The 13,589-nt window shown below is 37.2% G+C and overlaps 1 protein-coding gene across 4 annotated transcripts in view; it reads right to left on the bottom strand.

Moving 5' to 3' along the window:
- LOC107707552 (serine/threonine-protein kinase BRSK2-like) overlaps nucleotides 1-13,589 on the bottom strand; it is a 228,694-nt gene that overhangs the window by 83,535 nt on the left and 131,570 nt on the right. For all 4 annotated transcript variants that reach the window (XM_016511618.1, XM_016511619.1, XM_016511620.1 and 1 more), the window contains exon 2: nucleotides 11,440-11,534. In XM_016511618.1, coding sequence (XP_016367104.1) covers nucleotides 11,440-11,534 — 95 coding nt within the window. The remainder of the gene's footprint in view (nucleotides 1-11,439; nucleotides 11,535-13,589) is intronic.

The following is a 13,589-nucleotide window of genomic DNA, read 5'->3' as shown; positions in this document are numbered from 1 at the left end:
TAATGTTATTTTACAATTATTCATTTGTGCAAAGCTCAAAAGTTGCACATAAAAGTGAATTTTTTGCCTCATCTCATAAAAACAAAAAAATAGCAGAAGGAAGGTGGGGGTGAAGGTAGACAAGATGAACGTACAAATAAGATCCGTGAAGAAGTCGTGGAACACTTGAGGGTGCTTAAGGTCTTTATGAGGAGGAAACGCAGCGGGGAGGGAGGCAGGCAGGGAATCCTCAGCAGGAAGACACTTCTGTGGCTCTGGGAGAAATGAAGGGAGCATCTATAATCATTTGGCGGTGTGGAACGAAATGAAGGCGGAGGGGGGGGGCTTGCACTGTCACCCCAGTGTCAGGATAACCTGATTAGAGCCAGTCGTGATTCATCTATCGCTCCCACTCTTTCATCTGAGCTGTTTGGAAAACTTCTCCTTTTTCGCGTTCCCTCCATCAAGCTATAGCTTTCTGCTTCTCAATTACTTATTTTTCCTACTCCGTTTGATGCTTTTTGCATTTTCTCGCTCTCCCAAGGAACGTTTTCCACACGTCTCATCTTTTTGTCACATAAGGAATTAATGACTCAGACTCACATAATCGTGCACATTCAAAAGCATAAAAATCTACATACTCCCCCCAAAAAATACAGTACACACTTTGTGCATGTATACATGCTTCTGGTTGTGCTGGGCTGATTTTTTTAACAATATTTAATCTATACTTTATATCCATGGATGTGCATTTTTCCACTTATTTTAGAACTAGGAAAAAAAAAATTATTTCTGAAATGAATATGGACTGTTTAATGTGTTGAAAATAAATAACATAATTAATATAACTTCCTTTTTTTCCATTTCCTGAGGCTATACTATTGGTTTCTCCCCAATTCCTGTAATTATGATATTCACCATTATTATGCAACCCTTGTCTTGCCAATCTCTCCCACCCTTCAGGTCTAAATTGCCAATATAGCCTTAACTAAATATACTGTATGATTCTTGGAAAATGATGCCATAAAATAAACATGATTTAAATATACTTTATTTTTCATTATTCTACAACAATCTGTGGATTCAATGTGAAGACATTTATGATTACAAGTTTGCTTGTTTTTTTAGGTGCAATTAATTGTGATTAATCACAGAAAACTGTACTAACATTTTTTAATTGATTCACAACCTTAACTTATTTATATGCATTAATTTATTTATGTGCATAATGTATTTATGTACATTCTCAGAGGTGCTTTTTTGAAGTGCAGCATTGTACAAGAGTAAAGCGACAAGATTTGGACAAAATACAACTGCAATTCCAAATCTGCAAAATTGTGATTCATGACATATGTGCCACAATTTGGCCTCAACGCATTTGTTAAGTAATGTGCCATTTTACTATTTGTTCATGTAAATGTTCAGGATAAAGAGTAAACTAATGACAGTATACACATAATTACATGTATATGGGATTATTATTCTATGAAAGTCACAATATGTCTTCAAAATTGCGTAGTCCAGTTTACTCTTTCTAGATAAGTGCACGATTGGTCTCAGAAAATCCAGTATTCATTGACTGCACTTTAAGGTCTGTGGCAAACAAAGTCAAAGTTAAAATTGTTTGACCTGTATGTTGCATTCCAGTGCTTGACTTTCACACACCACTGGAATGGGGGTACCAACGTAGCTTGACACTTGGATGTAGTTCAGTGCACTGGGGAACATTGACACGGATCATGTGAAACAGCCATGATTCCCTACATTGGCTATTCTTGTTTTAATTCATTCTTTTTGGCAATGTAGGCTGACGTTGGGTTCTCTCTCCATCTATCTGCAGGAGTTATGGGGCTCAAGGTCATGCTTTACCCACCCCCACCCCTCACCCTGCTCCTGCCTCAATTATTTGCTTCAGGGGGGAATTACTCCAGCCTCGACAGACCTCTCCATCCCATTTCCCTGTTTCTCTCTCTTGCAGTTCACATCACTCTCTTCACATATACTACTCCCAACTAATTTTCCATTTTTGTGCATGCATTCCTATTTTAAAATCAACGTAACTGTGTTCTTCTCCACATTCAAAGCATCAAGGTAATCTCTAAATACTTGATTTCTCTACCAACAGTTTACACCAGGGGTAGCCAACCCTGTTCCTGGATGGCTACCACCCTGCAGAGTTTAGCTCTAACCCTAATCAAATGCACCCGAACCAGCCAATCACGGTGTTTAGGATCACTTGATCACCTACAGGTACTGTAGGTTTGTTGGAGTGGGGTTGGAACTAAAGTCTTCAGGAAAAAATCTTCAGGTCTTGAGGACCCAGACCTTAAGATGGTGGCAGAAGTTCTGGACTCCATTGCAGCTTTAAGCGGGGATTTATACTTTCGCCTAGCTCTGCTAACCACTATGTATTGTTTTCCCTCAAAGCGTCAAAAAGCACCTGTTGGAGTTTGAAGTTCACATCAAACTGCTTCTGTTTCACACAAATGCCGGCACAGACGTGTCTGTTCGGCTAGAATCGCATCTTCGGAAATGGAACTGCGCGGAAAGTTACAAAAAATGCTGTGCACACCGCCACGCGAAATGAGTTCGCGCGCACTCAAAGCGAACTTCTGACAACACCGCGATTACGCCATATTTGCCGCGCGCACCCAAGCAAACTTGTGGACGCGTCGAGTATAAATCAGCCTTTAATTAGCCAAAGACGGCCCAACAGGCCATCTGACAGACAACCACAGTTAGTTTAAAGCAACCAACTACAGTTAGTTTTGTTCAGCATTATGGTGTGAAAGGTAAGGGTGTTAGAGGAATGAAAATGTAAAGCTGATATCCCTACAGTAACAGATTGGCATGCAACCAATAAATCATTTATTCAAGAATAATGTTGCAGAATCTATGCTGTGAACTTCACATACTTTTAAAACTCAATTTTTCAGTTGATTGTGATAAGTGAACATTGTCCCAGTTGTAAACACAATGGCTTTCTTCTTCCATGAGGGGGTTTGTCGTCACAAGGGCTTTGTTTCCAAGCGGTCTATTGAAGAATGCAACACACACATCTCCCAGAAATGGGAAGGGTCAGTTTGTGTGCCCTATGTATCAGACATTCAATCAGTGAGCGTGACATCTCTGGCCGAGACCAGCAGCGAGGTAGCCCTCCAGGATCGTGTTGCTACCCCTGGTTTACGGCAATGATTCCCAGCTGGTTTTGCTTCAGGTTCCAGCAAACCCACTACAAATCCAAAGATTTCAACAAGTTTTTCAAAAAGTTAGGCTTCGATGTCGCCGTAGGCCAGGGGTGCCCAGTCCAGTTCCTGGAGATCTACCTACCTTCAGAGTTCAGTTCCAACCCTGCTCCAACACCTAACTGTAATTATCTAGTGCTCCTGAAAATCTTAAGTAGGTTCATTTGTGTTTGTTCAGGGTTGGAGCTCCAGAATCAGGGTTGGCCACCCTTGACATAGCCAGTGGTTCCCAACTACGTTCCTGCACGTCTCCTTTGTCTGACACACCCATTTGAGGTCTTGGAATCTCTACCAATGAGTTGATGACCTGAATCAGGTGTGTTTGATTAAGGAGACATGCAAATTGTGCATTCTCCATGAACGTGGTTTTCCAGCCAATGACGAAGGCCAGCGGTTTTCAATTTCAGTCATCGCGTACCACAGCTCTGCATATTTTACATGTCTCTCTTATATAACACACATGATTCAGATAACCAGCTCGTTAGAAGAGAGCTCCATGCATGACCTGTGTTCCGATTGACATGGTCCCTACATAATGTTCATTGCTCCCTACTCCCGGAGCACGGGCAATCCATTCAAGTTCACTTAAATTCGGAACATTGTAATGTGGTGTTTGGGTTTTGTCTTGTTCATGTAAGGGTCAAACTGGCGAGTTTGTGATCGTGGAGCCCACGCATAGCGGCCGCCGTGAGGCATCCTAAATAACAGAGATTCCTAATGAACGAGAAAATACAAAGTAAAGAGTTAACTAGAATAATCAAATGTCAGAATAATTAGAGACCGACAAACAACCAATTTGCCTTTCAACCTAAATTCGAGGTAATACTAAAATGGGGTCAGATTAGATAATAAAATGGAGTCAGATTTCAGTTAAACCTAAATTGAATAACTCCGAGCCCGAACCGACCGAACACGCAAGTGACCTTCATCCACCACTGGATACCTTCCTTGGGCCAAGTGTGTGGACCTTACAGGTTCTTCACTACGCTTGCCTTCAGTGGATTGATTCGTTACAAACATTCATTCACGGACTTGCTCTACGCCACTGCCTGCAGCGTCTTCACACACAGAGGAAACTTACTAGAGAATTCTAAAGTGTGACATAATATACCTCTGTAAATAAGTACAATTTAAATTCATGTCTCGCACACTTTAATGTCCTTTGAATGGAACATATACGGTCCCTTTGAACTGGAATAATGGCGGAATATCCTGTGATGTCCACTTCGCAGGGCACTTACGGTTGAATAGAATAAACGTCTGAAGTGATATGTGAGGACTGGAATTAAGAACCACTGATGTAGGCAATGGGAATAGTGACAGGTCCACTTGTGCTTTTGGAAATCCAGTTTGTGGTATTGCATCATCTGGCATTTTCCATACCCTCCAAATAATTTTACCCATTCATATCCAACAAATGCTCCATCAAAGGTTTCTCAATTGGTAAGTGGCGTAACTTCTCAGCCTAAAGTAACGCACATGAAAACAGATGTCTTCCAATATTTCATTGAGGGCATCCTGGCCAGAACAATAAAATAAACCAACAGCCTTTGCAAGAAGCCACCTGAATTGGTACCTCTGTACAGAGATCAGAGTGGATATTGAGCGCTAGTCATTGGACGCATCAATTCAATACCAGCAGAAGCCAAGGGGAGACTGTGCAGATTGTGGGATGATTTATGCCTCGCAAAGGGCGTCTAATACCCCGTTCAGAGCATGATAGGCTCTACTAGGGCAGAAGCAATGCTGGAATCTATAGCTATTTGATTCACGAGTGCACAGCACAGATCTGCAAACCCAATGGGAAAAACTGTCTCAGCTTTTTTCTGCTGGGATAATTCATTTCGGAACAGAGTGTATGACTGCTCGAGGAGCGAATCAAGTATTCAACATGCCACATCAGTAGCTGAGAGGTCTACAGTTCTACATCATAATGGAGATCAGTGGGCTGAAAGTTCTGTGTTGCAAACCGCATAAGAAGAAGAGCTCCATCCCATTTTGATTCAATCACTTGGATTATAACCAGGTGTCGACAAAGGTACATTCGCACTGACAGCGATTAAATTGCTTGGAACTCTCTGCTCTGTTTGTTGCAATATACTGTAGTGTCGCTACTCCTACTACAACCTGCTGAATTGGGAGATGAATCACAAGAGCTACACCAATGGTTTTTGAGGCCAAGGACCCCAAAATATGATGACTGCCTTGTGAGGGACTCTCTTTCTAAAATAAAATGGCATTATTCAATGTCCTGTATGAAAACCATCTATACAGCACGAGAGGTTCTGGAACGTTCGCTTTAATGCGTCCAACATAGCCAGTGTTACGGAAAATCAAAAATAGTGCTTTGACTCACATACGATATCCTACACTCTATATAACTGCATTTCTCCTTCCATTCCTCTTGGTCTCTTTATCTGTATCCATCTATTCCCTGTTTCGCTCTCTCCCTCTATCGTTCTGTTGGTTGTGTCTCTTTGATGCTGTGTCAGTAGAGGAGAGTGAGAGAGCGAGATACCGTGGATAATAAGCTTTAATCAGGCCCAGAGCTCACAGGAAGCACAATCATCAGAGCCCTGATGTTCAGACTAGCCACTCGCTGTGCTCAACACACACACACACACACACACATACAGAGTATGTTCACAATGCAGTATTACCTGCTATATTTGACAGTGCTAGTATATTTAGTACAGCATATTTAAATACTGCAGTGCAAAAGTATGTAGTATACAGTGTGTACTGTGCAGTACACTAGCATTCAATTCTAAAAAAAAAAAAACTCTACCTCAAACTCCCAGATCAAATACACTCCAGTGTGTGTGTTTGCATTTCTTATCCCTCTAAACCCCGATACGCTAATGCTAATCTATTTACTTGGCCGACTTTGAAACTTGCCTGAAATCTAGATTAAACCTCTAGTTTTTAGAGACGCACTGAACCGCTCACATGAAGAAAAGCATACATACATATATTTATATACGTGTACTCACACACACACACACACACACACACACACACTCACACAGGGACTTATCTGCTTTCTGCAGACTACGGTATGTGTATGTGTAGCTATGAGTCAATGTAAACTCTATAATCTCGGGAGTTACAAATGTTAAATATTCCCTTAGGCCTCGACAAGGCGCCACATCCCACTCGCATTCACACACGTACACTATACACTCATGTTCAATCACAGAGACCATCAGTTACACACCCGCTATCAAACACAAGCTCTGTTCCAAAGCCTTGTGAGCCGCATTGCTATATAGTGTTTACTCAGTCAGCTACCTTCTGAGGTACGCTAAAATATAGAAGCAAGTGATTTGAAATGCACAATGTTGGCAGCAAATAGCACTCCTCAAGTGAAGCGCACGAGCAAGGCGACTCACAATTGATAGCATGTTGCTAAGCTAACAATGTGATACTCTGATAAGCTTAACAATGCACATAGCTGACACATTTATTAGGAAAAGAGTACATTTTAATTAAATATAATCACTTTTTTATTGATTCCGCCATACACCATCTTGGGTGTTTTTATTATTATTATTATTAAGCTGCCTTAAAGTCAATTCTGTCACAGTTCAGACAAACGTAACAACACAAAAAGTCAGTGTATTCTTTCGTTATGGTCACTAACTAACTAACTAACTAACTAACTAAATAAATGGACAGTTCACACACACACACAAAGAAAAAAAAAAGAGAATCTCTTTTTTTATATTCATGTTGTTCTAAAACTGTGATTTTGTCTTCTATGAATTACATAAAGAGAAGTCCAAAACAAAGCAGAATGTCCAAGTTGCTCTTTTCCATACAATGAAAGTGGGTTAGGACTGAAGAACTCATGATATTATTGTTAACTAAAACTATTAAAAATTGTTTTTGGTAATTTAAATAAAATAAAATTAATAAATATATATATAAATAAATTTTACATGAAAAACACAAAACTCAAACAACAATTAACAATGTTGTTGTCTTGGCAACTAACTGAGATAAATAAGTGTAAATTGAAGTACTAAAATAACTAAAACTGAAATAATAATAATTATAATAATGACAAAATCAAACAAAATTACTAAAACAAAAATGTAAATGAAAACTGAAAATATAAACATAAATTCTAATTCTAAATATAAATAAATTATATAATGGTATATAAATATTAAGGTACTAAAATAACCAAAATAATTTTTTTTTTTTTAAATTAAAGATAATAATAAAAATGACAAAAGCTAACAAAATTACTAAAACTTTAGTCATTTAAAATTTAAAAATTAAAATGAAAACAGAATCTATAAAAATCTAATTCAAAATATTTATAAATATTACAATGATATAAAAATGTTACTAAAATAACATAAGATAACAAAGGTATCATAAGATTGGTCTATATTACATATTTCCAGTCTTCTTATGCTATATGATAGCTTTGTGTGATAAACAGACCGAAATGAAACGAGTTATTCGAATTTCATGTTTGGCTGAACTGTTTCTTTAAACCCAAACTGAAATCCTTATCTACCACTCATAGCTTCCATAACATCATCTTTTTTTTTTTATCTAATCCTCTTTCTTATAATCCTTCAACATGGCTGCTGTGAGTCTGGCCATGTGTGCTTGTGTGGACTTCATGCGGTTACGTCCTCGAGGTGTGGACACTCCAGAGAATGACTGTGAGAATCTCATTCTCAGCGGTACACGGCGTCTGGACCGAGGTGCCACGACGGAAACAGAGAATGCAACATTTGCATTTAAAAAGGTGACATTTGCAATGCTGGTCTGGAGGCGCAGGCATGAGAGGAGAGACAGGTGCTGGGATAGCCCATATTCATCTCGGTGACAGGAGGACGACAATGAGAATGTCAAAGCCAAGAGTTAGACAGCACACCAAATCACACACACACGCTCCGAAACGAAGGCCGCTGTCCAAAATAACCCTGACAATCCACCCCCTCATCTCTCAAACCCATGTGCAGATAAATTGGTGGCTGTTCGAATAGACTTTTACCTCATACCGAAGTAATTACGTGAAAACAAGGGCTGGAAATTGTAATATCTGTTGTAGTCGCATTAAACTTCAAGTTCAGGCGAAGTGGTACATGCATTATTTATGTGAAATGTGGAATAAATGATAATGTAAACACAGACTGTTTAGACCTGAGGAGCATATGATTAGTGTGAGTTGAATTGTCTTCATTGTTTGTGAAGTGCAGGCGGGTCGTTCGGAGTTCATGTTGGTGCTGATGAGAATCAGATCTGGGGTTTGTTCGCTCTGTGAAGGGTTCTGATTGGCTGCCGTGATCAGAGAGCTGTGCTTGAACAATGAACTGCTAGATGCAGAGTGGGAAATGTGCGTTAAAGAATTTCAATGTTTTCTGAACAAGGCAAAATGGTATAATGTCATGAATTTTTGGCCATGTACCATGTTAACAGCATGTTTCTTAAAGGGGTCATATGATGCGATTTCAATTTTTCCTTTCTCTTTGGAGTGTTACAAGCTCTTGGTGCATAAAGATGATCTGTAAAGTTGCAAAGACTAAAGTCTCAAATCCAAAGAGTAGCTGGCCAATCAGAGCACACCTCGTTTTTCAGACCGATGAGTTTTGTAAAAATCGACGCGTTTCAGAAAGGCGGGGCATAGAGGAGAAACAATAATGTACAGTATGTGGAAAATAATGTGTTTTTTGAAGATTAAACCGCATAAACACATTTCATTACACCAAATACACAAAATAATGTTCTTTTTAGCAACATCATATGACCCCTTTAAAACCTGTCAAAAATTTTGACTGATTTAAAATTTAAGCTTCTGCCAAAATGGATGAAAATAGTTTTATTTGATAAATATATTTGCATTTATTGGGTCAAAATATAATAAAAACAGTAATATTTTTAAAATATTATTACAATTTCAAATAACTATTTTCTATTTGAATATATTGTAAAATGTGATTTATTCCTGTGATCAAAGCTGAATTTTCAGCATCATTAGTCTTCAGTGTCACATGATCCTTCAGAAATCATTCTAATATGCTGATTTGCTGCTCATATTTATGTTTTATTCTTTTTTTTACTCTTTAATGAACAGGAAGTCCAAAAGATTTTCAAAAGAAACAGAAATCATTTGTAACATTATAAATGTCTCTCTCTCTCTCTCTCTCTCTCTCTCTCTTGTTTTTTTCATCTTTTTCAACTTAATGCAGGGGTATTATATTTAACTAAACCTAAAACCATGAAAGCATTTACATTACTAAAATATTTTTTTTAAAACTCTTATTTTATTTTAGCTAGTTGCCAAAGCAAGATTTCCAATTTTCATTTAGTTTAAATTAATATACTAAAATAAACAAAACTTAAATAAAACGTAATAAAAACTATATATATACATAGAAGAAAAAACTATATAAATGACAAAAAAGCTAAAACTTTAAAATTTAACTGAAAATGGAAACTGCAAAAATGAAAACAAAAGTATAATAATAATTATAATTATATTTCAATTATACTAAAATAACACTGCTACGGTTCAGAAGTTTAGGATCAGTAAGCATACAGATTATATGTATATATGCATATCAAAAGTCAAACTGAGCGATATTTGGTAGATGATTATATATATATATATATATATATATATATTCTACAAATGGCATTCATCTTAAAATGTTAATAAAAACATAACTGTATTGTGTTGGCATTCCTACAAAACCATAAGTCTCTGAGCCTCAGGTGCTGCTTGTTTCCAGCAAGATCTTAATTTGGGCCTCTGCCTTCTGGCGAAACCTCAAATGTGCAAATATCTGAAAGAAGTGCGGTGTTTAAGGTCTCTAATCTTGCTGAATTGATTTATTGCTGCTCGTCCCCGGCCAAATCCCTTCCTCATTAATATCCGTTGAAGCAAAAGGAAAACAGTTAGGTTTGCATCTAAAATTATACATTTTAAACATATGTATTAGGGGATATTCTCATATTAAGGCATTCAACAAGCTTGCCCCCATTTCCAAATAATAACAAGCATCTCATATTTTAATACGCCTCCCTTGAAAGACAATTATCTTTAATCGGGATCTTTCTCTTTGTTCTCATGACTGCTTTTATCAGAGGAGATCATTATGGGCCAACTATTACCCAGAGTATAGTTTTACAGGCAATAAATAACAATATACGGTTGTAGGCGCTGTTTATTCATTAATTCATTTGTTTTATTTTTATTTTGGAATAACTTTAGGATAAAGAAGAGACGGAAATGAGAGCATTAAACACCCAAACATAAATTGAAAATTCTGTCATTATTCACTGTTGACTACTTTTGTGATGCTTTTTGGTCACCATTAACTTTCATTGCATGGAAAAGGCTTTAACATTCTGCTAAATTACTCCTTTTGTGTTTCACCGAAGAAAGTAACAGAATTTTCATTTAGGACCTTTTCTTTTAAAAAAAAACAAGATTTTTTTCAAGAGCTGCAGCGGGGGGGAAGATTTTTACTGAATAACAACTTAAATTGTTTTGTTTTTTTCACACAAAGCTATACACAAAGCAATGTATATATATATATATATATATATATATATATAAAAAATAATGCGATTAAAATATTTTAACACAGTTAACGCACTGGCCCCGCCCCAAACCTGTAGATAGAATGCAAAAAGATTAGAAAGCAATTTTTTTTTTTTTAAAGAAAACAAGCAGCAAATTAATAGAGTGCATGTCTAAAAGGGGCAAGTGTTTTTTTTTTAAGAATAGAATTAGAATAGAGAGTGCTAGAGTTAGAGGGTCAAATAAAGATGGAAGAGATGTGTTTTTAGCCGATTCTTGAAGATGGCTAAGGACTCAGCTGCTCGGATTGAGTTACGTGTACTGCGTTAAGCTAACTGAGACTTGTTATAGCACTTGCATATCATTGCTCTTTTGTTAGTTTTGATTGCTTCTATTGTCCTCATTTGTAAGTCGCTTTGGATAAAAGTGTCTGCTAAATGACTAAATATAAATGTAAATTATTGTCATAATACACTTTATTTGCATGGACAAGGGCAGCGCTAACATTCTGCTAAATTCCTCCTTTTGCGTTTCACAGAAGAAAGCTAGTTTTTCTAAGAGTAAATATTCCGAATTTTCATTTTGGACTGAATTATCTTTGAGAAAGAACAGGAGACCATTCTTGTGTGTAAAACGGACATTTCCAAAGCAAAAATGAAATCTTACCTTCATTAAGACGGATTCACTGAGCTTTTCTCGGTTTACAATCTTTATGGCGACTTTCTGACATGTGACACAGTGGACCCCGAGCTTTACAAGACCTAGAGAAAAAAAAAAGAAGAAAGAAATTGGTCTAATCATTGGTCTGCAACATGGCTGAGCAATGTTTTCGCTCACAATTTAATCAGGAAACCCCTCTCACAGGCCATTTCCTGTTACACACAAGCACGTGCCAGACGCTTCATTCATATCTCAAGACAAACAGCGTCAGGTACAGCAGATAAGCAAAACTGCGAGAGGAATTGATGGCGAACAGCTACCTAAAGGCCTTTCTGCTTTATCACTCGTGATGTGGAGTTTCATGGTGCGCGAGGAAATCATTTCTCCCAAACATCCACCACACGCTTAACACTTCTATTAGTCAAAGTGCTGAATGTTTACAGGCTTTACGCTGCATGCTTCCCCCTCACTTCTCGATACTACACCACGTTCAAGGACTTTCTAAAGAAAAATCTGCAGCGTAAACACCTCGGGTCCTTCGGTGACTGTTGAGCAAGCGTTTTCAAACGAGACAAAAACCACTAAAGATGATTCAGCAAAGTTGTTTGCTGCTCCGCACATAGTAGAGTTTGAATTGTTGGGTAGATAGGGAGGGTTGGATGCCTGCATGAGATAAGATAATGAATGTTTCATATCCTAAGGTGCACGCGTATCGGAAAACTGACAGGAGCGTACACGGAAAACGCTGTGATTTGCAAAGAGGATGCTGTGAATGTTTTTGGCTTGTATTAAAGTGTAAGAAACCCCCACCTCATCCCTACCAAACCCTCGTCCCTGATGACACTCAACGGACACTCCTGAACAACCTCTGCTCTCATGTGACTCAATGGCTCTTTATGAGCTGTGGAAAAATGGCTGGTTTTGAGATGAGATGAGGTCTTAAGATGGAGTGCAAAACTGTCCACTGCTGAAGAGGAGACGGAACAGCGAATACTATTTTTATGCCTTTAAAGGAACTGGGCTGTTCATTTATATTATATTTTATTATATTATATCACATTATATCACATATGAATATAAGACGACCGCGTTTTTTCAGATGTATTTCCAAGAAAAAAACATTGTCTTATATTCGGGTCAATACGGTATATCACATTATATTATATTATATCACATTATATATTATATTATATTATATTACATTATATCACATTATATTATATTATATCACATTATGCTATATTATGTTATATCACATTATATTATATTATATCACATTATATTATATTACATTATATCACATTATATTATATCACATTATATCACATTATATCACTTTATATTATATCACATTATATTATTCTATAATGAACATGTTTTTATTTTCTTAATTAAAATTCATTTTGATATGAAAAACACGACAAGGTAAAATTGGCAGGGTGATATAACTGCCGTGATATCCCAATTAAGAAAAAAAGCCATTTAAAAAACTAATTTAAAAAAAAGAAAACCTTAAGCAGCTTGTCATTATCTTTGAGTACTATTTTTTAGAAAAACATTTTAAGCAGTGAAGTAGTTTTGTTATAAATATTTGAAAAATATTTTGACGCAAATTAGTCATGTGGTTCAACCAACACACAGAAACATGCACAAAAAATAAAGTCAATAAGTCTCTTAAAATATCAGCTCTGACCTTTTAGGACAAGGCAAGGATAGTTCAGGCTGTAAAATGTCATGTGGTGCGACTCTTTAATGATATTTATGAATAAATAATGTAAAATATAATGTTCACCATGACAATTATATAGACCAAATCTATAATCCCTATCAGCTTCAGCTTCTCCATGTGGAGAGAGAAAACAAACCCTGCTATAATTACATTAATTTATGATAAACGATTCACAGTCCGGGTAGAAGCAGTCTCAGGTCTGGATCTGGACTGCAAACTGCTAATTGGTGACCTCTGATATAGGGTGCACCAAACGGGACATATTATACGGTAAAGCCCTGCACCCTTCAGGTGCGAGAAAGAGAGGGAATATCATTCAAATGTCAGCCACAGCTAATTAAACAATAATGACACTTGACGGCAAACCCAACAGAGTGTGTGTGTGTGTGTGTGTGTGTGTGTGTGTGTGTGTGTGTGTGTGAGAGAG

The sequence above is a fragment of the Sinocyclocheilus rhinocerous genome, unplaced genomic scaffold, assembly GCF_001515625.1.
Source record: "Sinocyclocheilus rhinocerous isolate Xijiao unplaced genomic scaffold, SAMN03320098_v1.1 scaffold1376, whole genome shotgun sequence".
Classification (NCBI taxonomy): domain Eukaryota; kingdom Metazoa; phylum Chordata; class Actinopteri; order Cypriniformes; family Cyprinidae; genus Sinocyclocheilus; species Sinocyclocheilus rhinocerous.
Note: the sequence above shows the minus strand (reverse complement) of the source record. Positions and strands in the feature narration are given on the sequence as shown.